Genomic DNA, 27,690 nt, shown 5'->3' on the forward strand with positions numbered 1-27,690 from the left:
CCAAACCTAACGATAGATCGATTGATGGAGAAAATAAACAGCAGATTGATCCAGAATGAAAAGAATCATTAGTTGCAGTCTGATACAAAATAGTGTAAAATGAACCTCAACCACCTCCAACAGTAAAATCCTCGCTGTCAGATGGTCAGGAAACACTCCTCTTTAAACCAATCACGTTGAACTTGGGCAGATGCAGCGATGGCGCTCTTGTAAAACAGGAGAGGAGGATGTTGACTGAAATAACCAGCCAATGGCAGCTCACACCAGCAGCCTACTTCCTGTGAGTCAGACTAATTAAAACGCCCCGAACCTGTCGTACCTGCAGTTGTGCAACAGATGCCATGCTGACATTTAAAACGCTGACCTCCGTCCGTGGCCTGCGCTCCGTCACGTTGATGCGCCGCAGCTTTGGTCGTAGCTGTTAATTCATTACAGCAGTTTACGTTCGGCTTTTACGGCCACTTTGTGGGCTGATGTTTAAATGTCAGCCGTGATGAGTCACTTGTGTGTGGCCTCCGCTGTCGTGGTGAAATAAACATGTTTTACCACCGAAGCTTCTGCTGATGTCAGCAGATTCACAGATTTTCCTGAAGATTTTCCTTACTGCTCTCGTTTTCTCCTCTCTGTGCTGTTCGATGTGATGAATAGAGGTCCTGCACAAACATCTGGGTCAACAACAGCATCTATAAAACTCTTCTTTCCATTATTTTCAATAAGAAAGTCTTAATATACAAAAAAACACCTTCTCCATTCATTCTTAAAAAACGTTGCCTATGAACATAAGCCAGGCAGCGAGTCCATCAGACTTGGGTAATGTACGGCCCGCGGGCCACATATGGCCCTTTGCCTCATGCATGGACTAAAGCTGCACTGCTTTTATTTTGAGGTTGTTTTTTATTTACGTACATAATGACGAGATAGTATAGCAGGCTTTTCAACAAAAATTGGACTGCTGAGTATTTGTTTACTAAAGTTGGAGGTAAGGCCGTTCGTTTAGTTTGCTGGGAGCAGATCGCCGTCTTTAAGGACTACAATTGAGTCGGCATTAAGAGACGAAACACAAGCAGAAATACAAAAACTTGACCGATGTTGAAAGGGCGCAAATATCGAAAGGCTTTGCTGGCTAAGCTGCAAAAGCAGCAAGGTTTTTTTTTTTTTTTACCAAGCTTCACACATCCAGGGATGCAGCAATCCTGCATCCTCGGGCTTTAGCTGCAACGTGAAGTGGCAAGTTTTGGCTTTTTCTCCTTGGCTTTGGATGAGAGCTGTTTTCTGTTTCTCATGTGGCCCCATGGAAAAAATAATTGCCCACCCCTGGAGTACAATCTGAAGCTGAGGTTTAGCAGGCTTTAGCGTGTTAGCATGCTAACATTTAAATTCAACACAAAGTCCAGCAGAGGCTGATGGGAATGTCATTAGTTCTGAAGATATTTGCAAACCACAGTATTGGACGCATTAACATGTTGACCTGATGGTGGTGCTAGAGCACAACTGAAGAGGATTTTCATCCTCTGGGGATCATGAGTATCTGTTGGATCATTTCATGACAGTCCGTCCATCAGTTGTGGAGATATATCAGGCAGACAGAGCGACGCTGATGTGCTGCTGAAGAGGCTAAAAACAGCTTTTTAAAGAGCTTTTTCAGATCACACAATAAAGAGCGTGTCAGTCCGCTGCACAAGCTTTTCAGCTGCCCAGTCGGCCTTTTCCCTCCCACAGTCACGTCGCCTGATGTCCTGCAGAGAGCTACAATAATGAGCATTAATGCACAAACCCACAATGAGAATGCAGCTCATAGACCTGGTTTCTGTTCACGTCATTCATTTCTTTGTCATTAAGAGTTTCTTTCTGCTTTTCAACAGCTTCACAACATAAAGAGCAAGATGACGAGTCTCTGTTATAATGGTTGATTGTTCTGAGTCACAATGCTCCTCTGTACTATATAAACACCTCTATGTAGAGAACATGTCAGAAAGGATGAAACTGTCAGTGGTGACGTGGTTTCAAAAATAAAAATAAACAAAGTCAACACAGTTTAATCTCTCAAAAAGCACTAAAATGTGACCCTGTGACTGTTCTACTGTTCTGTCTGATCTCATTAGATTATCGTGACTCAGTCGTTCATGTCAAAGCAGGATTTTACTGTTAGAGCTGGTTGAGCTTAATTTGACACTATTTTGTATCAGACTGCAACTAATGATTCTTTTCATTCTGGATCAATCTGCTGATTATTTTCTCCATCAATCGATCGATCGTTTGGTTTGGAAATTTTGTGAAAATAGTGAGAAATGTGGTGACGATGAGGCCAAAGTGACGCCTTCACAGTGTTCGTTTAGTCCAAAGCTCCACATTATTACAAATACATTCAAATCATTCAGATGAAAAGCAGCAATCAGTAAAGCTGTCAAATAAATGTAGTGGAGTAAAAAGTAAAATATTTTCCTCTGAGATGTAGTAGAAAGTATCATGAAAAGACTCAAGCACCTCATATTTGTACATAATATACAGTACTTGAGTAAATGTATTGAATATATTGAAATTCTGCAGCTGGTAAATGGAGATGTCTTTTAGTCAGACGAACAGATTATCTCCCCTCGTTGAGAAAGAACAGCAGGAATCATCTCGGCATCACAGAATAATCTGAGTATGAACACACCTGCATGCTTATTCATGTAATTCCACCTGACAGAGATCGAGCAGTGGAAGGAATCACGTCTGTGCTTCTACAGAAATGACTTTCAAAGTAACTTCGTGCTTTTACTGTGAAAACCAGCTGAACACAGCTGACGTTTGCAGGAGAAAAAAAGAAGTCCGATCGTCTGTTTGCGTCGTCTGAAGTTTCATTAGAGCTCAGTCAGTCCTGTGGAGCTTCATTTCCTTTCCGCTGTGAAGTTTTCAACTTATCATCCCGTCAGTGACACACAGGTGTTTACCTCGCAGCTCATAACGAGGACGGACAAATGAATGTTTGGATTGAACTCGTTACCACACAGCTGACAGAGAGGTGTGAACATTTTTATTTCCCCTCACAGAAAAATGATTTTTCTGCTCTGAAACAAAATCAGGAAAAAAAAAAAAAAAAAAAAAAAGGGATGAATTTTTTAATCATCTGGCGCCCCCTGCTGATCTGACAGTGTTTTTCATTCTCTGCACGTCATCATTACCACAAACGCTTTTTGAAATGACAACTCATCTGCTGTATTATTAGAAAAAATACTAATTTCAGCCACTTCAACTTTCCGAACATTTAAAACTCAAACTGACTGTTCTGATAAATAAATCATGTTTGTCATTCTGACATATTCAGCACGTTGAATGTTTACTGAACTGTTATGAATGAATAAAGTAAAAAGCACAAAACTCATTTCACCACCAAACATTTTATTGTGTAGATTCAGGCTGTAACTTATCGTTATTTTTATCATCATTTTTACTGACTCATAACATATAATCAGTGGTTTATAACACACTATAATGTAGCTTTGAGCAGACATAAGGTTATTTAACGTGTTATTTAATGTTCAGTGTCTGTCAGCAGTTATAACTAGAATTATCATTTCTTTTCTGTTCACACAGGAGCCTCCAATAATGGATGTTTCACTGGCAGTTGGAGTTGGTGACAAATACTTTCTCAAGTATTGATCTGAAAAAAGGACATAAATGCTAAATTGTGGAGGATATAATAAAGAGCAAACGATTCATCTTCTGATCATCTTTTTGATGGATCGTTTAGTTTATAAAATGCTAGAAAATAATCAGAAATGTCCGTCACAGTTTCAGAGACCGAGGTGACGTCCTTCAGTAATTGATTTACAAAGATGTAAAACAGAAACATTTGGAAAGCTGGAACCAGAGAATACTTTAGTTTGATTTAATAATTTGATCAATCCACTGTTTGAGCCCAAATGCAGCGGATCGATGTCTGCTCTGTCAGGTAACAGCAGCCTTTTGCTTTAACAACGGACATTTAAATAAAAAAACCCCCACCACAGTCGAAGCACCGGCTCCTTGGTTCCACTGAAGCAAACAGATTTTCCTCCTTAAAACAAACAGTTTCATCACACGCGTTAAGCTGCCAGTCGTAACGGTAACAACCTGTCACACCTGAAGAGTCCAAGTGGAAGACGAGGGAATGAAATCAGTCGTGAAACTACTGTCCAGCCTCAGTGGGAAACAGGAGGACCAAACATCTCCATGGTCTCCATAACAAGCGACAGATGATCCAGAAACGAGTTCACAGACACTCTGAGGATTCGAGCTTCATCTGCGCTCCACCTCCTGAAACACATGAAGAAGAAGTTCAGTGGAAGACGTCAACAGTGCGACGGTCACATAAAGGCTGAGCAGGTCTGAAGCAGAGTCTCTCACACAGACAGCGTGCTGCCGGACACCGACAGCTGTTTGCTGATGCCACCTTTCCTCGGCTCTCGGTCCGGCGCCAGCGAGCACAGAACGATGGCGGCCTCACGAGACGACGGGAAGGGAACGTCCAGAGAACTGAGGAGGGTCAAGGAAGATGAATCTTAAAGAAAATAACATAACATCTACAGGATGTCCCTTGGCAAAAATCTTCTCTGCTTCCTGTCCTCCAGAACCCTGAAAATCCAACAAGAGTTTCCATTCAAACTGTTTTCACTTCTTCTGTTTGTTCACTGGCATCACACCTTACATATATACTGTCAGCAGTGGTGAGAAGTAATGAAGTACATTTACTCAAGTACACTTCTGAGGTACTTGTACTTTACTTGGGTACTTCCATTTTCAGCTACTTTAAACTTATTCAGGTGGAAACATTATACTTTTTACTGCACTACATTAATGTGATAACTTCAGTTCCTTCGCAGATTCAGATTAATAATATGAACTATAATCTATAAATAAATTAGGATGTATTAATATTTGAGATCAAATTTTATTGATCCTGAGAGTAAAATCCATAAGCTTGCCTGCTGTACATAAAGCTGAAAGGTGATGAACACATTAATGCATCAATAATTCTAATACAATAATATAATGTGTTGGATTCTGAAATAACTATTCTGCATAATGAGTACTTTTCCCTTTTGCACTTTAAGTATATTTTGATTGCAATACCTTTGCACTTTCACTGAGACATGAATAAAATAGTGACATTTTTTATAACGGAGTATTTCTACACTGTTGTATGAGTACTTTTACTTGAGTAACAGGCCTAAATTACTTCTTACACCTCTGATTGTCAGTAATAAACCTGCTAGAACAGCTGGGATCAAAACATGCTCATGTTAGCTCTGAAAAAAATCCTCTGCTAATGAAAACAGGCCAAACTAACCCGTTTCAGCACCGTAATAGTGCAACTAACTGACGTTCGTGGCGTCTTTTCCTGAATGAAAATAAAGACCGAAGTACAAAAAACACAAAAATGATAAACGTCGGGGGTGAAATGAAAGGATACAACTCCAGTTTGTCTTTTTCATGGTTTGTTTCTCCGTCTGTCGCCGCCATCGTGTTTGTTGTGCAAAAGTGAATGAAGTTTCCGGCAAACATAAAGAAGGAGAAGAAGACGACGGACTTCCGGCTCGAACTTCCTGTCCGGTAGAACAGACACGGTGATGGTGCGCTGCTGCCCCCAGCGGCATAACGGAGTAATCACAGCAAAAGTGACATAAATAAAAATAAAATAAATTCTGATTATGTCGATAATGTACTGACTATAACAGACACACCTTCAGTATTTAAAAAAGAGGCTTTTTGTCATGAAATGTTATTCATCAGTTATTAAGTAAAAGTAGTGATAACGCAATGTAAAAACATTCTGTTCTTGGTTGAACTCCCACATTAAATATCATCAGCAAATGGTACTTAAAGCTAATTTAACTCATTATACGAACTGTTGGGTGCTTTATGTAATCAGATAAGATAAAATAAGATAATTTATTAATCCCATGGCAGGACAATTTGCAGTGTTACAGCAGCAGATGGGAACAGCAATAATAAGGTGTTATAATGTGTGTAATAATACCTTGTGTTTTATTTGCTCATTATAGGTTTTTAATATCTTCATCTGCAAGTAACTTAAGAGATCAAATAAATGTAGTGGAGTAGAAAGTAGCTTCAATATAAAGCAAAAATACTTAAAATTAAAATGAAAGTTCTTGTACTTTAAAGCTGAACATTGTGAAGGCGTCACTTTGGGCTCATTGTCATCACATTTCTCACTATTTTCACAATGTTTCCAAACCAAAAATCAATCGATTAATGAAGAAAATGATCACCAGAATTAAAAGAATCATTGGTTGCAGTCTGATACAAATGAAGCTCAACCAGCTCTGACAGTAAAAACCTGCTTTGGCATGAACGACTGAGTCACAACAATCTGAGATCAGACAGAACACTCACAGGGACATTTTACTGCACTCAATACTTTTACTTCAATACTTCAAGTACATTTTAATTTTGATTATACTTTTACTCAAGTTATCAGCTACATTTAACTTGTAACAGAGTATTTTACACTGTGGTATTAGTAGGTTTGTTTTTTGTTTTTTTTACTGAAGTAAAGGATGTGAATACTTTTATTTTGTAGTCGCGCTGTCAAACTCAGCTGTGCGCATCTGCGCGTCGCTTCATCCTTCGAGTCCAAACTGAAGCTTCGTCTCTGTCCGACTGATCCCGCTGCTGCTCATGTTGTTCTATCGACGAGCGCGACGTCGTGTCCATGTGTGAATAGTTCCGATAATTGATTACCTCTTTATCGGAAATTAAGAGGCAGAAAGGAGCGGGGACCGCGCCTCCTCCTGCGGCTGGACGCGTCTCACCACAGCTGCGTTTCAACGATCCGGACTTTAACAAAGTGAGTACATGATGAATGAATGGCGAGGAAATATTCACTGTGTACTTTCACTGAGGCTGATGGGACCAACCATCTGTTACCTCAAAACACCACAGAGTACAAATACTCTGTTATCATTTAACTGACGTAAAATAAGTATTGGCAAAATACCAGAAGTAATAGTAGTCATTATGCAGAATATGGTCCATTTCACCATAATATTTATTCTATGTTATTGAATTCTAATTATTGATTCGATCATGTGTTCGTTTATTTAATGTTGCAGCTGCTAAATTTCACCTGGATCAATTAAGTTTTATCTTTAAGACATCGTCATTTATTCTGATTTATATTTCGTATTAGTTATCTAAATCTGCAAAGTAACTAATGACTAACATTATCAAATCCAGTAAATTAAGGCTGGTGCAGTAAAAAGTACCCGAGAGTAGAAGTTTGAAGTAGCAGAAAATGAAAATTAGAAGTAGAACACTTGAGTAAATGTACTTTATACTTTCCAGCCCTGCCGGCAGTCCAGCTGTCCGCAGCTGTAAATGTCCACAGTGTGCCGCCTCTTCCTCTTCCTCTTCCTCCTGCATTGCACGAGTTTTTGGACATGGCCGGGTCGAAGAGCGCCGGCACCCTGCGGGACCTGCAGCTGGCTCTGCAGCTGAAGATCGAGGAGCTCCGACAGAGAGACGCTCTCATCGATGAGCTGGAGCTGGAGCTGGACACCAAAGATGACCTGATACGGCAGCTGCAGGTCGAGCTGGACCGACACCGCAGCGCCTCGCAGCACGCGGCCAACTCCGGGGACACGGTAAACACAGGTGTGTCAGCACCTGCCGGTTCAGGTGGACTCAAAGTGACCCGACTCCTGACGGAAAACAGCGTGTCTGCGCTCAGACCAGAACCCTGAAAACCAACTGTGACAGCACGCGTTTCCATCCAAACATTTTCACTTCAACAATCAATACATGCAAACAGAGATAAGTAAAAACAAGATAAGGTCAGATAAGATAAAACAAGATAAGATAAGATAAAACAAGATAAGATCAGATAAAACAAGACAAGATAAGATAAAACAAGATAAGATCAGATAAGATAAAACAAGATAAGATAAGATAAGATAAGATAAAACAAGATAAGATAAGATAAAACAAGATAAGATCAGATAAAACAAGACAAGATAAGATAAGATAAAACAAGATAAGATAAGATAAAACAAGATAAGATCAGATAAAACAAGACAAGGTAAGATAAAACAAGATAAGATCAGATAAAACAAGACAAGGTAAGATAAGATAAAACAAGACAAGATAAGATAAGATAAAACAAGATAAGATAAGATAAAACAAGACAAGATCAGATTAAACAAGACTAGCAACAAATACACAATAAATGCACAAAAATATATCTAATCAAACTAAGAATATGTAACATCGCACAAAATAAGTTGTACAGATTACCGAGTATTAGCATGTTAACAAAAACATATCTTATCAGCAGTGGTGGATGGATTCAGGACTTTTACTTGTAAAGGAGTATTTTCAGTGTAGTATTAGTACTTAGGGATGTGAATGGCTGTAAGTCAGACGCAGGCCTGTAATCAGATATAATAAACACTGAGGTTATATAAACTCCCCCACTTTAACCAGACACCAAATCAGCTGAGTTTTGATGTTTTATTATTAATAATATTGTAACTGCAGGAATAAAATGTTGGTGATGAAATGCTGAATTATTTATTTACCGGCCTAAAAAGTAAGAAAAAAATGCTGGATGTAAATATTCAGTGTTTATTTTTATACATTTATGATGCACCCACACACTCGAGATGCTTTATGTTTGATTTGGTTTTACATCCTGAAGACACGATATTTCATTTCAGCCGTACTTTCTTTACAGCTGGAAGATAAACGACCTTGAATTTGAACTGAAGCTGCCTCCAGGTTGTTAAATTCCCAGTAAAAACACAGAGGTCATAACCTCAGCTGCTGAGGCCTCTGTGTCTGAGGTGAGGTGAGCTGCAGCGTAAAGGTTAAGGATGACTGAATGATGAATAAAAAGATGTAGAAAAAGAATGGAGAATAAAAACTATATATACATGCATTATATACAAAAAGAGTATAAAAATAATATTGCCTTGAATATTTGAGTTGAACATGGAAGATATGGATTATTTCACAGTTGTTTCCTAAATTAAATGATTGATCATTTTACTCCTGTGGATAGTTTTTTTTTTTTTTTTTTTAAAGGATCAGAACCTGAGATATTATCTCTTTTATTCCACATATTCTTCTTTCTGGCCAAACCTGTTTGCCTACATTACCCACAATGCAACTTGGCTGCTGACAGTGGGGTGGTAGCTTGTGTTATGCTAGTAGCAGCTAATGTAGCCTGTAGGAGAGCTGAGCAGCAGCTACAGAGGTTTGCTCAACTCACGTCTTTCTAACTCCAACAGGTTTGTTTCAGTTTCAAACTTGTCGTCTTCAAATGACGCTGACTCAAGTGACATCACTTGAGGACATTTATCAGACTTCACTGAAACCTTTGTACTACTTATATGCAACACCTGAAAACACACGCTGAGCAGAAACATTGGTGGAGCTCCCTGTTAATCTACTCAATGAAACCACTGCCCGGTAAATCTAGAGCGAGAGAGAGAGGTGGAGGAATGAGGGGTTAATGGGGGCCCGGCGGCTCATGCATCCGGATGCAACAGACCAGTTGATCCTGCTGAAATGTGGTCTCTCTGGTTGTGTCTATAAGGAGCAGCAGTTCAGGCTCCAGCAGCTCCTGATGAGCCTCAGCGCACAAAGAGACAAGCTATCTCTGCAGAGCCCACAGCGCTGGACCCCTCCCAGCTCACTGATGTTACCCTCACCAGCTACTGCAAGACCAAAGAGTGAGCTCAGGACACACACACACACACACACACACACACACACACACACTGACCTGTTTGTGTGTTTGCAGGTCCAGGGAGCTGATCCAGAGGGCTCTGACAGACAACGACTTCATGAAACATCTGGAGCAGGGGCAGGTAATGACGCACCTGCGACCATCCTCTTCCTGTTCATTTAAACGTCAGCTCATGTGTTGGCTCGTGCGTGCAGATCCTCACCATCATGGACTGTATGCATCCCACCAGCCTGGCCAAAGGCTGCTGCGTCATCCAGGAGGGCGATGACGGCTCCACGGTCTACGTTCTAGAGGGTAAGGCTGTGTGTTTGACATGACCTGTTGCCTCTGGTCATTATCTCAGCGACGGCATTGAGCATAAATCACTGCAACTCAGTGGAATCATGATCAGTGGATTAACATACGATAATGCAATAATTCCACACACACCTTTTGCTTGTTTGGACTCTGACGTGAATTTGACCAATAGGAAGCCACTGACAGAGCTGACTGAGCAAACACAGAGGCCAGAACAAAGGAAGCTAGCAGCGTATTAGCTGCGTGTCACCATCCAAAACTGCAAACTGCTGCACAGCAGATGAACGCACTGACGAGACAGGAGCCACTGTTGCAAATGTCTGTTGAATGAATGGTGTGAATTGGGGCCAATTAGCATCAGAGCTAACAATTAGCAAGTAAGATAGCTCAAGTTCAAGAAACAAAGTGAGGTTAAAGAGTCCTTAAAAAGCAGAAACAGACTCACATGAAGTTAGTTAAAATAAAAATGAAGAAAAAATCAAAGAATATCTTAATTTAGCAACATGCGCACCGTTCCTGTAGCGTGTGCAGGTTTCATGGGATACTGCGTGATGGACTGAACATGGTCACGCTGGTGTGACGATTTTCTGCACTTGTATGTAAATAAGTCAGCTAGCTTGGAGAGCTGTTGTTACTCACTGGCTCCTTGCTGGCTAACATGCTATCAGTTAGCTTGGCAGCAACAGTAGTTCACCATCTAGCCATGTGAGTCGTCACCTTGTATCTGGAAACAAACATTTTGCAAAGATACGATAAAGGAGTTATCGCTGAGGGTTCATCCTGTGGGACCATGAACGTCCACACATTTAAAGACACGCCAACGAGGCCTCTGTGAAGAATAGCTGTCCTCAAGCTGTCCCCTCTCCAGAATGAATCCTCTTCTGCTTAGCGGGACCAAAGTAATCCAAGGCTGAATTAGACTGATGCCGACAGACAGCCCATTTATCTGAGCACAGCCAGAGAAGCAGAGCTCCATCAGAGAAGAAGAAGGAGGAGAGAGAAAGGCCGGCGGGCAGGAAACAGCAGGAGGAGACATGGAGCGTGGCAGCAGTCAGGTGATATCATGGTGAGGTCAGTGTCTGGAAGGCGTTGTGTGTGTGTGGTGATAAATGTTATGGCCGCTCACACACACACACACTGCATGGAAAAATGCACGGAAACCTGTGATGTAGCTTCAGTCCACTTCAGTCACATGTTCCCGACAGCTTCACTCCTCTGCTGTCAAGTCTTCCTGTCGTTCAAGGACGAGGACAGGAAGTCTTTCACACTCTTCAGCGGCGTGTTGCTCCTTCATCTCCCTTTCAGACGCCGCTGATGGAGCCGCATTGTTCAGTTTATCTCTTTCAGCTCTCAACAGAGGCTCGCTCCTCTCTTTTGAATTCATGGCGTCCTCTGAATGGCGAGTAGTCGAACAGTTGCTTGTGACAGAATCATTCTTATACAAATGCTGTTTAAATAATTTACTTATAGTTTTGAAATTCTTTTTTTTTGGGTCTTTTCATACATGAAAACATACAGAAAAATTTCTGTTATTTAATTTTACTGCCATGATGCTGTACTTTGCCTTGTGGTAACTCAGCATAGCAGCTAACAACATTATCTTTAGCATAGCTAGCTCCAGAACATTTGGCTCTGGTGTTTTGGTTTCTTGTTGCAACAGGTAAAAAAGGCGTCTTAAATCACACAACTGGACGTAAATGTGATTTCTTGTAGTTTCATAAAGTCTTACCACCACCTACTGGACCGGGGGAGCAGAACAATAAAGAATATGAAGGAAAAGAGAAAGAATTCATTTGTAATAATTAACTACTTAAAGCAATTGATCGTTGTATTATTTCATTAATAGACACATTTACATTGCTGGATAATGTGCAATGTTCACAGTGCTGCACATTTCAGCTGCATTTAAAGCACAATTTGGCTATTAAAGAATGTGATTATGAAACCACTGTTTTCAAATGACTCTGATAATATAGACAATATTTTTAAAATTAATTTGATAAATTAATTTGTACTCAATTTGGACTGTTTTCTCACTTTTAGACTAGTTTAATAAAAATGACCTGCTGATGGTGCTATGAAAGCCAGAGGATCACCAAAGTGAACACAGTGTATCCAAAGGGAACCTGAATGTTAAGTTAACATGTTAATATTTGCATTGTGAGCATGCTGATGTTAGCATTTTCGCTGTGTGTCCACAGAGGGAATGGTCGAGGTGACGAAACAAGGAAAGAAATTATGCACCATCGGTCCAGGGAAAGTGTTTGGAGAACTGGCGATCCTGTACAACTGCACTCGCACAGCAACAGTAACAGGTAGCACAAGAACACACACAAGCACACGCTTATTACACACCGCTCCCACCAACAAGCCCATTATTTTCTAGCAATTTGATGTTCAGAAATGGTGAAAATGGCTGATGATTCTGCCAGTCAGTGACGCAGATGTTTGACCCTGACAGCAGCGGTGAAGGCCGCTGCATCCATCAGAGCTGCTGGCAGAGAAAGAAAGTCAGGCTGTGAAAATGCTTTAATGGCAGATAACATTTATTCATTCAGTGACAAATGAAAACGGCCACATCAGCCACAAACATCACGCCTCTTCTCCTCGTTAATAAACACCCATGTGTCTGAAAGTCTTCCTCGCTGCTGCTTCACCTGTGCAGCTCTTTCAAAAGGCTGCTGCACCCAAACACACTCACTTATGGCACATTTGCCACACGTTGCTGTGGAGTTCTGCAATATCAATCTGACTCTTTTGATCCATTTTAAAGTGAGACTACGTGATTTCTGTAGAAGATTCAGCTTTCTTTCTTTTTTACTGGAAACTTTGATTCACAATCAATAAAATCGCCCTTAAATATTCACACAATGAAACAGAAGAAGTAGATCCAGACGACCATCTTTCACCTCTCCTTGTTCTTTATTTATCAGTAAATAGTAGAATAATAAACACAGTAATGCTAGCAGGCTTATTTTCAACAAGCGTTGCCTGTTGCTGAGCAGTTGCCAGGCAACCGGCAAAGATTCCAGGAAGCTAGAAGTAGAACACTTGAGTAAATTGAGTTGCTGAACTGACATTTTTACACTTTAACATTTTTCTACTGTTTAAACAAACAAGATAAAATAATATTAATCAGTGAGTGCCGTTACTTCTGGACAGCGCCAGGCTAGCTGTTTCCAGTGTTGTAGGCTACTACGCTAAGCTAAGCTAACAAGCTGCAGATTGCAGGTTCAAAGTTATCATGCAGACATCACAGTGGCATCAATCTTCTTTAATCGCATAATGGAGCCAAATAAGCATATTTCCTTTAACAGTGTGGTTTGATATGATGAACGAGCTAATCTGGTCTCCCCAAATCACATTTGACTGGATAAATTTATCTGAGTTGAGTCATCAAAAACAGTTTTGTAGGAAAATGAAAGAATGATTTTTGAACATTTAAGAAGAGACGCTGAACAACAGGGACGCAGGATTAGAACTGGGTTGACGTGTGTCTCATGTCACTGTGTCTGAAGGGGAAAACTCTTCAGACGTTAACTTGTGTCGCTTTTCATCCTGTTTGATTCACCTCTTCACTGATGCCACAGCACTCTGCATGTTTACGCTTTGCAACTCAAATCCCTTCATTTTCCTGGCTGATGGTCGAGCTTCAGATGATGGATGTGCTGTGAAACTGATTTTTGTTTGTGTGTGCATCACTTTGATGAGCTGGACGGACGCCTAGACCCCGACTGATGAGACGGTGTGTTTTTGGCAAGAATTTGTTGACAGCACTCTTGTTCTTGGCTGTGTGAGGTATAACAAAAATCTGCCAGATCTTTAAAACACATTAATCTTTAAATGGGGTCCTGAGTTCATCTTCTTTCTTCTCTGTGAGCCTCTTTCAATCAGCGTCCTTGTGTTTTTCAATGTCATTCAAGTGAGTGAAAGAGAGAGAGACATTGATCAGCCCAAAAGAAATCAGCCATCAGTTCCCTTTCATGTTTTCCTGGACAGAGGCAGGAGTTTTTTTTCTTATGCATTAAACTAGCGCAGCGTTTTTGTGTCTTTCAGCTCATTGTTGTAGTTTTCTGGGATTCAGTTGTAATGTTTTGCCTCTTCAGTTTTTAGCACTAAACAGCAGACAGACTCAGTCAGAGACCAGCTGGTGAACAACAAGTGCAGCGTTGAGCAGCGAAAGAGCAGATATTCCCTCAGGAGACCAAAAACAGAGCTTAAAGAGACAGAATACTGGACTGACGCTCATCAGGTGACATAAACACGACTCCACCTGAATGACCATGTTGCTGCTGTCCGCTACACTTGTAGTAAGGCAGCTGTTTGAAAACCAACCCTCCATATGAACTTAAAGGATCAGTTCAGCATTTTGAGACATCTGCTTATTTGCATTTTTGTAGGAGACTGACACCACTCTTACATCTGTATGCTAAATATTAAGCTACAGCAAATAGTGGTCTAGCTTTGCTTAGCATCCAGACTGGAAACAGGGACAATTAGTCTGACCATTAACTACTACTACTGTACTACAGCCAGTCATCAATTCACTGCACATGTATATCATTTCCCAGCTTTAAGCTACATGTATTTTGAACAGCATAGTTAGAAGGTGCAGAACTGGACTTTCTCCTGCTCCAAGTCAACTAATGCTACCTCAGATCGTTTTCATGGAGATGAGATGGCTACCAGCCGCATTAACCTGCAAGAAAAAAATCATCAGTGCTCCACCTCTTTTGAAACTGTCTGTGCTCCAGCTCTGCTTTTCTTTTAGCTTTAGAAAGAGGTGTTTCAGTGTCATGTACAGTGCAGTAAATCAGAGTACTTCTGTTTGTAGATGAAGTGTTTATGGATGTTTTCAGAGCTGTGCTGTTCTGTCAGTGGGAACATGATCAGGTGTTTAAATTTGAGCTAAACAGTTCTTGAATCGAGGTCTGACCTGGACTAGCTTCTTCATATTTGGGCAGGTAGTTTCCTACTTCAGGACCTTCCATTCTTCTGTGGCCTTTAGTGATGCATTTTGGTTCACCTGAATATTTCTCTAACTCATTCTCTGATTTGCATCAGATCAAACCAAGTGTGGGTTTGAAAACGCTGCATGTTGACAAGTTGAACAGTTTGTTGCAGCTAAATATTAAATGTGAAATTAAAACAAATCATTTTTAAACTCAGAATTTGCAGCCTTATTGGAAAATGTAATGACTGCTTCAATAAAAGGGAAAGGGAAAAAAACCCAAACTGAAGAAAGGTTAATTCCATGGCTGGATTTAACTAGAAATTGTAATCATGTAGGAATAAGCCTTGTGGGATTGTCTGGCAGGCTGAATATGTCCTCTGGGCCGGTAGTTTGAATCCCCTGTGCCAAACTGAGCTGAGATAACCATGAAGACATCATTAAGGGTTATTTCCCCCCAGTGAAGAAAGCTCCCTCCAGAACAAACTGACAGAGCGCTCTTTCAAACTGTAAAATGAAGCCGTGGCTGTGAGCAATGAGCAGTGCTGTAGTACGACCAGGTGAGGTGAATACGGGTCCAGAGAGGGTAGCAGAGATGGCTTCACATTTAAATAAATGTGATGGATGCACAGGAAGATCTGTTTCCTGATGTTTCTATAGCAACATGGAAGATGAAAGGCGATTAAACAGAAAGTCATCGAATGCAGTCAGAGAAAACCAGTTCAGTGTCACCTGCCATTCTGGATTTAGACGCATGTCCTTTATGAGGTAAAGATGGTCAGATACGGTGTGCTGGTTCCCACTGTGACGCACAGCAGCAGGATGTAAACAGCTTGTGAAATGAAACCTTTGACGGGATTATAAAAGGCAGATAACCACCGCTGTACGTGTGTTTCAGCCTCAGTTTCACACAATCACAGTGAGGACACGCTGGCTGGTCCTCACGACTTCAAAGGAGGAAAGATTTGGTTTAAAGGTTCAGGTTTGGTTCAGCTTTTCAGGTTGGCATTATGCTTTCAGCTGTGATGGATCAAGAGCACCTCCAGACATGTTTTATAGCGTATAAAAATACTGTGAATCTTTTCTCCACAAAAGTTAAATCTTAGAATTACATCTGCTTGAAAAATCCAGAATCTATAAATATCCCAATAATTTTCTTTTAAGAAGTTTAACAACTGGACACAAAATGTGTCTTTGTGTCCTGAAAGCTTCATGTTTCCACATCACACTTGTGTAACTTTCATACTGGACCCTGATTGGTTTCAAACTAGTTGTGATGTCACAAACCCTGCAGGTAAATCCAGGTGTTAGACTGAGATTCAGGGTGAGCAGATGAAGGTGAAAGCAGACTGAACAGACGTCATTCTGCACAGCAAAGCTCGAACGTCACAGCGAAGGAACAAGAAGAAAAAGTTTGGTTGTGTTCGAGTGGAGAGTTTGTGTGTGTGTTTGTGTGTGTGTGTGTGTGTGTGTGTGTGTGTGTGTGTGTTTGTGTGTGCTCTCTTGTTTCTTTCTGTTTCTTTTCCTTGAGGAAATTTTCGTTTTAAGAAATGCTTCTGTTGTCTCAGAAGAACAATGCATTATGAAAAGAACATTATATATATATCAACCGTGTTTCCTAGAAATTGCAGTTATATTATTACAGTATTATTGTAATATATTTACTGTTGCTGAACTGTAACAGTAAACACATTAGAGAGAAACATTATTCCACCTGAAGTAGTTCGACTTGTTGCAACTAAAACATAATAAAACTTTTTTACGATTCTCTTCTGACTCTCACAGCTCTCAGTAAAGGTTCAGGAAAATTAAAAACTCAATAGTGATATGAATTGTTGACCTTTAACTGAAACCATAAAAACTACAGCGAGCTGCTGATTAAGCTATTTAAACATCAAAGTATATATTGGTGTGTTTTTTTTGTTTGTTTTTTTAATATTTCCATTTTCAGCAGGAAGTCAGAAAGTACTTAGAGAAACAATAAGACACGGCTGATTTGGGTTTTTGAATGAAATTTGTTGAGTCGAGCGAGGTTCTGTTCTTGATCGTCTTCTATTCACCATATATATGAATAGCACAATCTGTGCGTCTCCACGTTGCTATATTTTTTTTTATGCAGATGATACAACGTTATACACCACTGATCTGGCTGTTGCAGGTCTACGGTCTGCTTCCGCTGCATTTCAGAACTCTAAAATAAGCTTGTTTTAAATGCTGACAAAACAAAAAGTATTCAAAGGTCACGCAAGACCTGACAAATGATGCAAGTAACGTTGTGGGGGTGTCCAGCACTGATCAATATAAGCTTCTTGGCTGCTGACATACCAGCCAGCCATATTTCTTGTTCCTTTTCTGTGAGTATAGCTGCATGTCTGTAAGTCTGAGGAGTCACTGAGGGCCTGAAGTGCTGGATCCATCTGCAGATTTCTGTTCTTCATGATGGAGATGGTCTGGACAAACTCAAACTCAGACCAAACTCAAAGAGAATGATCTGATGATAGTGGTTACATGATAGCAGCGGCCCAAACTTTGTCCCCCTCTTTCACACCTGTAACTGAAACCTTTGAGCGTGATATAAATTCACTGTACATAAAAAACACATTTCTCTTGGGTGCTAATGGCTGGTGTATGAGCTCACAGCTACATTTGACCTTCAGAGCTGTAAAGCAGTTGAAAATATAGACACAGCAATAGACCACGAGTGTTGTGTTTTCAAGCACCTTCTTCAGAGGAGACAATGAGTCATCCTCGTCATCAGAAGCAGAATATTTTCCCACTGGCTGAATGTCTGAACATTCGAACGTGCTGATTCACAACATGTTCAGCATCTTTTCTGATGTAAAACTCTATTCATCAGAGCAGACAGCATGAAGTGTTAAAGCCTTTTCTGTCCATCTGTCCGTCTGTCCGCAGCCCTGACTGACATCAAGCTCTGGGCGATTGACCGACAGGGCTTCCAGACCATCATGATGAGGACTGGTCTCATCAAACATTCCCAGTACACAGACTTCCTCCGCAGGTATGGCTCATGTACACCTGCTCGCTACCTGACTGTTTCGAGCTCTCGCCACATGAGACTGACTCACACCTGTAAACTCTCCTCGCAGCGTTCCCTCCTTTCAGTCGCTACCTGAGGACATTCTCAGCAAACTGGCGGATGTTCTGGAGGAGGTGACGTTTTTCTATTCTAAGCGCTCGTTCACAGATGTGCAGATGTTTCTGCCATCTGTTCTTCCGTCCGACAAACACAAACCGTCAGACACATTCTGTTCAGTAATCCGAGGAATTGTGTGCACATGATTCACATCTCTCTGCTTTCTCTCAGACTCATTACGGCGACTGTGATTACATTATCCGTCAGGGAGCCAGCGGAGACACATTCTTCATCATCAGTGAAGGACAGGTGAGGAAGAGGGCTGACAAGAGAATGAAGGACTTATTGGGAGGTGAAAAGAGAGTAATTAACGCAGAGGGAAAGAGGGGGGAAACGGGGGAAAGGTGAGAGGTCAGGTGGTTTCAAGGCTCGAGTCTGGACGCAGGGCTCTGGGTCTGTCGTCATGGAGCTGCGGTGTCATGCGTTCTCATTGATGTGCAACACACGTCAGGGTCTGCTGTCAGGCTGCAGCGACCCCCTCCCCCAAGTGGCTGAGGTGCATTATGGGAATTGTTTTTGTTCCTGTCATGTAATGGCCCTCCTCTTCCAGTTCCCGTCACCCACGGTTACTGTTGTTTTGATTATTGAGAGACTTCCAGGTGGGCTCCTGTGATATTTTGTTGTGTCCTGTAATTTCTCTGTGGGATTATTGATCTGCTGCTTCTGAAGGTTCGGACTGGATTCAAACAGCTTTTCCAGCATCAACTAAATAAAGGTCAGACGCAGTTTTCAGCCAACAGCAGCACTTAGGTTGTCAGTGCAGTTATCTTTATGACTGAAGTTTATTTCTTAATAATGCCATTTTTATTCTGTCGTACTGTTGACTGACAAAACGCCACGTGGAGCTGTGAGCATGTGATTTACTGTGTTTCAAGACCTTCATGAAACTTTGCGATGAACGAAGTGTCCTCTGGCGACGGGGCTGGGTTCCACAAACCAGATTACTGCGTACTGTAATGAATTATATGTCATGTCTATGGTGAAAAATCTGTTACTTAAAGGGCAATATTTGTGCTTTTGCATGTTTAACCCATTTTTGGCTCATGCGCTCAAGTAAGTTTGTGACCTACTGCACATGCTCAGTGGAGTTTCTCTCACTGGCCCCGCCCTCTCAGCCCTACATTAGGATGAGACTCAGGTAAAGTTTTATTAAGTTTAAGATTAATCCTCCATGGATTAAAAAGTCATAATACAAAGTAAAGTAGTTGGTGTAGTTTGCAGTTGGAGGTGTTAAGTCTCTTTTATGATGGAGGTCTGTTAGGAAAATGTTTTTTTTGGCAGGCCATACTGTTTTCCTAAAAAGGCAACGGAATCATCCAATCATAGTGAACCCTTGAAACCCCGACCTTCTTGGGTTTGATGTGAAGAACATTTGTTCACTATGATGAACAAACTTCACTTTCCGTCACTATCTTGGCAAAAAAGCATTTTGCATGGCATTAGTTACCTGAATCCATCAGGGACCGTGTTTAAGCTATGATGGTCCTTGTAAGGATGCTCTGACCAGCTGTCAAAAAGCTTTGTACCGGTGAGATGTCAAACGCAGCAGGAAAATCAAATCCAGAGGACAAACAAGTACAAATGGACATTGTGAAAAAGGATAATGTGATACTGTCTGTTCAGTTGACGCAAATGGCAAATTTTAAGGCAACAGCAAGGAGACAGTTTTAGCTCATAACTGCATTACTGTGCAATGAGAAAAAAGTGACAACCTGGAAAGTGAAAGATGAAGATGCTGTGATCTGTGACGCCCACAGGTGAAAGTTTCTCAGCACAACTCAGCCAATGACGAGCCGGTGACCGTGAAGACTCTCTCTAAAGGGGACTGGTTTGGAGAGCAGGCTCTGAAAGGGTGAAACACGCATACACATACACACACATTACATGAATTCAACGAGAGCCACACGTCCTCCTTCACACCCTAACATTCAAAATGCTTTTAGATTTCCCACCTTCAAGTCTTCACCAGAGACCCTCAGAGGTCAGTGTTCAGATGCAGCGAGCTCTGTGACCTCTAGAGGCAGGACGCATCCTGTGTGATCAAAGGTGGAAGTACACAGGTGTTGTTATACTGCAGTAAAACCTCTACAGGTGTGTTCAGGCAAAAAGCAAAGCAAAGTTTTGCCACATGTCGTTCACACGAATTTGTTTGCTTTACCTCGTTCATGCAGCTCATGCTGATTCACCTGAAACTGCAAATGTATCAGCTGTACTGATGTTAGCCGTAAGCTAGCGAGAAAGAGATGCAGTGAGTGTGGTGTAAAACCAAGACCCAAACCCCTTGCCTTTCAGACCCAACTGACTTCTGAATCTGAGGCTGGAACCTAACCCGAGACTGAGACCATATTCTCAAGTTTTAAGCTTGCTTTAGGAAATCTCTCTGTCACAATAAAAAAACCCCACTAATCTGACAAAGACAACAGACCAACACCCACAAATGTGTGTAATGCTAACTGACTGATAAGTTTGAGGTTCAGTGACTTCACAGACTGCAGTCAACCACCAGCATGTCCCTAAATCATCTCAAAATAGTAAATGATGCCAGATGAACGTATCTGATAAACTCGCAGCATCTTTCCCATCTGAACAAACGGTTATAATCCAAAAAACTCTAAAATCCTCTGTCTGGACACACCTGAACACACCTTCATGGAGTAGGCATAGAGGACCAAGACCAGTTCTCCCTTTCCTCAAGACGTGGAAAGACGTGGTCAGACATCATCAACAAAACATCATGCTAAAATGGTTTTTCCTGTTATATTCACTCCTGGCGTCTGTTTCAACTAGGTTTGAAGCTTTCACAATGAAATGAATGGAAAACAACAGCTTCCTGTGAATCTACGAACCTCTGGTGTAAAATCATCTGCAAAACACTGAAGCATTTTAATTTAGCATTCTCAAGCTGTTAGTGTTCATATTTCATGAAGGACTACACAACACGCCGCTGCAGACTGCTTGTCAGTCCGACAGCATCAGACAATCTAAGCCTGCGTTTTTAGTTCATGTGTCTGTGCTTGCAGAGAGGACGTTCGTACAGCCAGCGTCACGGCCGTGGGAGACGTCACATGTCTGGTCATCGACAGAGAGTGAGTGAGGGTCTTTGTTGAGCCTGAACATCCGTTTTCACGCCCAGGTGGAGTCTGCGGTTCGCTCGCTTTAAAGGCATCTTTGTGTTACTTGCTCAGTTGCTCATTTGCTCGTGTGTCTCAGGTCTTTCAAACAGCTGATCGGAGGACTGGATGATGTCAACAACAAGCAGTATGACAGCGATGAGGTCAAAGCAAAGTGAGTTCATTCACTTCTTTCAGAGTGGATTCATAACTTTCTGGAACAGTTTGAGTTATTTTGGATGGAAACTTGATTGATGCTGTTCCTCTAACCCAGCTGTGTGCTGTCCTGTGCAGCATGGACATCTTCTGGCTTTGACTCATTGAATCCTCTTCGTTAACGTGTCCCGCACTCCTCTCTGTAGACTGCAGGCAGAGGCTGATTTCTTCTCCAGCGTCTCACTGAGTGATTTCAATATAATCTGCACTCTGGGGATGGGAGGCTTCAGTCGAGTGGAGCTGGTCAGTGTGTGTGTGTTTGAAGAAGCTTAAGGTGTTTAAACACATGGTATTCGTGTCTGTCTGTGCTGAGCGTGTGTTTGTGCGTTCAGGTGCAGTTAAAGAACGACGCCAGTCGATCGTTCGCCCTGAAGGTGTTGAAGAAACGGCACATCCTGGACACCAGCCAGCAGGGCCACATCCTGTCAGAGCGCCGCATCATGATGGAGGCTCACAGTCCGTTCATCATCAGGTCAGACGGTATTTTCATGTTCCTGACCGCCGCCAGGATCCATACAGGTGTTTATTAAAAGTGCATCACACTTCTTCAGAGGATCTGATCTTCAGAGGTGACTTTCTCTTCTGCTGCTTTTCCTCTGAATGATCTGAATGTGTTTGTAATAATGTGGAGCTTTGGACTGTTGGACTACTGTGAAGGCGTCACTTTGGCCTCATCGTCACCACATTTCTCACTATTTTCACAATGTTTCCAAACCGAACGATTGATCAGTTAATGGAAAAATAATCAGCAGATTGATCCAGAATGAAAAGAATCATTAGTTGCAGTCTGATACAAAATAGTGGAAAATGAAGCTCAACCAGCTCCAACAGTAAAATCCTGCTTTGACATGAACAACTGAGTGACAGTAATCTAATGAGATCAGACAGAACAGTGGAACAGTCACAGGGACATTTCACTGCAATCTATTTAATACTAGTAAGTAACATTTTCAATGCAGGAATATTTTCGGTAGTATGATATTAGTACTTTTAATGAAGTGAAGGTTTGAATCCTTCCTCCATATCTGGTTACGTTCCCACCTGGATGGTCTGAGCTCACTTCGTGTCAAAGAATCTGTACAGATCCAGTGTTGATGAGTGCAGCTTTCTGTGGATCACTGCTTTAGGGTTCATGACCAGATTCCTCTTTGATACATACAGAAATATTCCTCCAACTTGGAAACTTTGTCTGGTAGTAGCACTGGCTAATGCTAGCATATGTTAGCAAACAGTGTGTAACTTTATGAATCTCTCTACTGGTTATAACCAGTCACACCAGAGAGCGACACAACAAAGCAACACATGCGTCTTCACAAAATGTTTGTCTCTAGAAGCAATGTACTGACTGCTGGCAGAGTTAGTTTATGACATACCGCAGCCAGCAAGCTAACAGCTAACATGGTAGCCAGCCAGAACATGCTAGCATGTTAGCTTAGTCTCTAGCGTGACAATAAATCCTGAATGAAGCATGTCCTCTTGTCTGTGTAAACTATACTGATATGAATGCAGGACCTTTTAGCTATGAGGCGACAGTGCTAACCACTGAGCCACCGTGCAAAGCAAAGAGCCGTATACTGAAAGAATTTACAGATTAAAGACATAATACGTAAATAATCTATCTGGCAAAAGTTGAGTTTCCATAATTAGAATCTTTTTAGTTCTTAAATATCTGAAAACCTTGTTTAATTTGCGCCCAAAGCTAAGCTAAGTGGATAATGAATGGATACAGTTTGGACATGTGGATCTCAGGTGCAGAACTGGATGCTCTCCTCTGCTGCATCTGTACTTTGAGATCGGTATTTGCATTCACTCTTGAACACACTTCTGCCTTCCTGCAGGTTGTATCGGACCTTCAGAGACTCTAAATATCTCTACATGCTGCTGGAGGCCTGCCTCGGGGGAGAACTGTGGACGCTACTGCGAGACAGGTGCGTGACCGTGTGTGTTTGTGTGCTCAGCTACGAAAGACCATGACGTCCTCAGGGCCAGCGCTTTGTCTTTCAGGGGGTCGTTTGATGACGGCACCACCCGATTCTACACCAGCTGCGTCATAGAGGCTCTGGCATTCCTGCACTCCAGAGGGATCATCTACAGAGACCTCAAACCCGAGAACATCATACTGGACCACCGAGGATACGCCAAGCTGGTGTGGACACGGTTACCAGATATAACAGGACAATGTGGGTCAGGTGTTTGACACAGAAAACACTCTTCATGTGTGTTTCTTTTGCTCAGGTGGACTTCGGCTTTGCTAAGAAGGTGGGTCTGGGTAAGAAGACGTGGACATTTTGTGGGACCCCTGAGTATGTGGCCCCTGAGATCATCCTGAACAAAGGCCACGACAGTTCAGCTGACTGCTGGTCTCTGGGAATACTGGTCTTTGAGCTGCTTAGTGGCAGGTACACCAGCAGATGTTATATATTTCTATTATCCAGTGGTGGAGGAAGTATTCAGATCCTGAACCGAAGTAAAAGTACTAATATCACAGTGAGTAGCATTTTGAATGCTTTTACTTTTTTTTCTACTCTGTGGTATTTCTGCTTTTACTTAAGGAAACGATCTGAGTTCTTCTTCCACCACTGACGACCGAATGCAAAAAAAGAAAATTGTCCATTAGACTGAATGTTAGAGCTCAGATAAACCAGTTTGGTTCTGGGTTGAATAAATGAAGCCGCTGTTTGTTTCTTCTCTCTGTCTTCAGTCCTCCATTTTCAGGCTCTGACCCCATGAAGACCTACAACATCATCCTGAGAGGCATCGACATGATCGAGTTTCCTAAGAAGATCACCAAGAGTGCTGCCAACCTCATTAAACGACTCTGCAGGTTGTCAGTCCGCCTTAACTGCACATTTGACGTAGAACAGAGGGACGGTTCACCTTTTCAGCATCTTTGCAATCTGTATGTTTCTCAGGGACAATCCTTCAGAGAGGCTGGGAAATCAGAAAAATGGAGTCAAGGATATCCAGAAACACAAGTGAGACAGTAAAGATGCTCGTCATGGGATTTCACTCTCAGTGCTCTCTATAGGAGATGACACTGTAGTCATGGTAACATGTCCTTGTCCTTCAGGTGGTTTGAGGGTTTCAACTGGGACGGCCTCCGCCAGGGGACGATTGACTCTCCATTCACACCTACAGTGGGTATCCTCCAGTGTCTCTGTGAGCTAACAGTACACAGATGAGAGCGTTAACGTTCTCCGTTCTTCTTTCAGGTGGACGGGCCGCTGGACAACAGCAACTTTGACTATTTCCCAGAGGATGCAGAGGACCCTCCTCCTGATGAAGAGTCTGGCTGGGACCTTGAGTTTTAACAGGATGTGATTCTCGGGGGGAGATACTGAAGCCATGTTAGAAAGAGTTCAAGCTTTTCATTTCTTATGAATGTTTGCACCAAACGTCAAAATAAGAACGTGAAAAGCCAAGAAAACAGATTAAATATAGTAGATAATACAATAATCACAATCAAGGAGTAAAAAACACAGATCTTCGGAGTAAAACTTGTTGAGTAAAAAGTCGTTATATTACAAGAACAAGTGGTAGTAAAATAAAGTTTTTTGAAATTTAGGACATTTTTTTTTAAATGTTGAGAATAATCATAATACATCACTAACACTTCATTAGAATTAAGTGTTTTACAATAAATGCTAATATTTAGAGAATTAACTATTAATTTATTGAGAAAAAGTCAGAATATCTCAAAAACGACTTATGATTTTAACTTGTTTTTTTAATCTATAGCTAAGAATAAGGTTACACCGTACACTTTGATACTCTTTTTCTTTAACCCCTTGACGCCTGAATTTATTTTGAATTATATAAAAAAATTAATTCTTTGTGGTTTTGCTTTCAAATTGATCCTAAATTAAGAGGAGTTTGTTAATTTTTCTGTAGCACATACAATCGATATAAATTTAGGTATGATGCAAATTAGCGACAACAGGCGTTAAAGCTTAAATGCAATAAAAATCCTTTTTTTTTCAAAATTCATAAATGTGCATAAAAAAACATCATAAAAAAGCCATTCAAAAATGTATTTCAAAAAATTGGCTTACAACCATTACATTGTAACAACAATTAGAACAGGAGTTCTTTCACTTTGACCGGTCTGACGAGAAACCAGTGCTTGCAAAAGGTTCCTAGGTGTGTGTTGAATATGCACAAAGCGGCTGCGATTCGGCTGCAATGTAGATTAAAGTGGTGTGATGCGAATTCGTCACAATCAGCGTTAAGGGGTTAAAAGCACCTTTTTTGAGATCTCATTTTTTTCTCCTGATAGTGGCCCTGAAGGTCAACAGAATACAGAATATCACAGCAAAGATTTATCATGTTCAGTATTCTCAAAGCACATAGATTAAAACCTCTTCATCATAACGTATTACACAAAGTTATTCTGTTTTCAGCATTTTCCCAGCTGGGTTCTCATTATGTTTCAGGGTCCATCTGCTCAGAAAGCCCAACAAAAGAGGGGTTTAACAGCAGATTTCATTTGAAAGAGAAGCAGCTGTCTCACACAGCATCTCTGCTGCTTCTGTCCCCGTCGTTCTGTGATTTCAGTCTCAACGTCGTTATGATTTTCTTCCTCACCTGTGTTTAGCTTGCAGTCTCTTCGAGGTGCCTTCAGGAGATAGCTCAACATTTCTTTGTGAGATGTGAAGATCATTGTCGAATCATACCGACTGAACATAAGAGCACTGTGTTGCCTTCAGGTACCGGGCCTGCTGGGATATAAGAAATACGTCAGAGTTGATTCAGTATAAGCACCAAAACCACAGGGGTAAGCATGGCAGGGACAGCTGGGCTTCTCTACAATCCCCAAGTTACTGAGATGTGACATTTATGAGCAGAGAAGGCGAATCTGGTCTGCAGCTGACAGGAAAAACGTTTTCTTCTAACACTGTTCTCAATTTAATGCTGTTTTCTTCTTCTTTTCAATGACCAGTAGTTTATGAGGAACTGACCGTTTGCTAAACCCTTCCTCCATTATACCCGTACTTCAACAACCTTAACGAGGCCTTTGTTTTCCTCGTTCAAGCGATATGAATAGTTTAGGGTCATGTCTTTCTTTAGCCTTCACAAAACATCAAACAAAAGAGCTGAAAAGAAGTTCATTTAACAGTGTTTGTTCTAAATACAATTGTTAGCATGTTCGGCTAACTAGCTTACAACTTACAGCGGTAATTCTGCATTTACTTCCAGGTGAAGGACGTGATTAAAGCTTCGATTAGCGTGTGAGGTTACGATAGAAAAAGCCCTTTTAACAACGAGCACATCCACTCAGTAACATTTGGTCCTGTATGATGCTGTATCAGAGTTTAAGCTAACGTAAGCAGCTATGGCCTGCTGCAATTTGATTTGATTTAAACGCGCAGCTTCAACCAAACTTCCATCAGATATCACATTTAATGATCTGTTTATCCCCAACTTAAAAACCATTTTTCTCATTAAAGTGCAAAATACTTTCTGAACATTATAACATGAGTGTGACCATTTCATTTCATTTCTAGTCCTATAAAAGGGCGAGCTAGCTGCAAATTTGAGAATAATGCCTGACCTGTTAGCTTTAGCCTCACTGTTTCATATCAAGATCTTTTTGTTCTTGTTTTAAAACAAATCTGCTGCAAACATTTAAAAGTCAGACAGTGTTTTCAACCAACTAATGGAGCTAACATAGCTTATAGCTAGCTAGCTACATCTGCTACAAAAAGTCAAATCTGCAGAATAAAGAGACAATTTCACACAAAAAAAATTTTTTTTAAAATAAAAGTCAAACTATTACAAACTATTACTATGACAATTTCATGTTGAGATTTTAATACTCGGACTTTTTTCTGAGAATGTTTTCAATTTATTTTCCCAAACTTTTTCTTCTTCTTTCATAGTTGACATATAATCCACCACAAACGTTTATCACACGTGCCATTAGAAAGCTCCACGCGGGTTAAAACCTCATTCGTATTCTGTTTGTGTGGATCGTGGTTTATGTTTCCTCAGTGTTTGAATCAACTTTGTTATTCACACTTTATTTGTACTATTTTTGCATTCAAACCAAACACGTGAATTCTTCTTCTTGGTTTTCTGTTTCCGGGCCGTTTTCTGACTGACTGACTGTTTCCTTTGATTCTCCCTCAGTCGTCCTTTTATAGTCTGTCTCTTTGCGCTGTACCATATGTCCATATGGATGTGGTTTAAATGCTATTTATATGTTTTGTGGTATTTTGCTGAAACACGT

At 41.1% G+C, this 27,690-nt stretch overlaps 2 protein-coding genes across 2 annotated transcripts; one reads left to right on the forward strand and one right to left on the reverse strand.

Moving 5' to 3' along the window:
* Window positions 1-3,347: 3,347 nt before the first annotated feature.
* On the reverse strand, window positions 3,348-7,407 carry LOC121623445 (EKC/KEOPS complex subunit Lage3). Its single transcript, XM_041960718.1, has 4 exons — window positions 7,323-7,407; window positions 5,435-5,567; window positions 4,369-4,497; window positions 3,348-4,278 (listed from the first exon to the last, which is right to left on the reverse strand). Exons 1-4 carry the CDS (start codon window positions 7,405-7,407, stop codon window positions 4,164-4,166), a joined length of 462 nt encoding a protein of 153 aa, XP_041816652.1. The 3' UTR covers window positions 3,348-4,163.
* A 17-nt stretch (window positions 7,408-7,424) lies between these two features.
* Window positions 7,425-24,772, forward strand: LOC121622961 (cGMP-dependent protein kinase 1-like). Its single transcript, XM_041960052.1, has 20 exons — window positions 7,425-7,638; window positions 9,581-9,716; window positions 9,788-9,854; window positions 9,928-10,027; window positions 12,232-12,345; window positions 17,895-18,000; window positions 18,089-18,152; window positions 18,307-18,384; window positions 19,893-19,987; window positions 21,156-21,221; window positions 21,346-21,420; window positions 21,608-21,704; window positions 21,794-21,933; window positions 23,300-23,389; window positions 23,466-23,607; window positions 23,697-23,860; window positions 24,163-24,285; window positions 24,374-24,436; window positions 24,532-24,598; window positions 24,674-24,772. The coding sequence occupies exons 1-20, from the start codon at window positions 7,425-7,427 to the stop codon at window positions 24,770-24,772; spliced, it is 2,100 nt and encodes a 699-aa protein (XP_041815986.1).
* The last annotated feature ends 2,918 nt before the right edge of the window (window positions 24,773-27,690 follow it).

This window comes from Chelmon rostratus, chromosome 19 (assembly GCF_017976325.1).
Source record: "Chelmon rostratus isolate fCheRos1 chromosome 19, fCheRos1.pri, whole genome shotgun sequence".
Taxonomy (NCBI): Eukaryota; Metazoa; Chordata; class Actinopteri; order Chaetodontiformes; family Chaetodontidae; genus Chelmon; species Chelmon rostratus.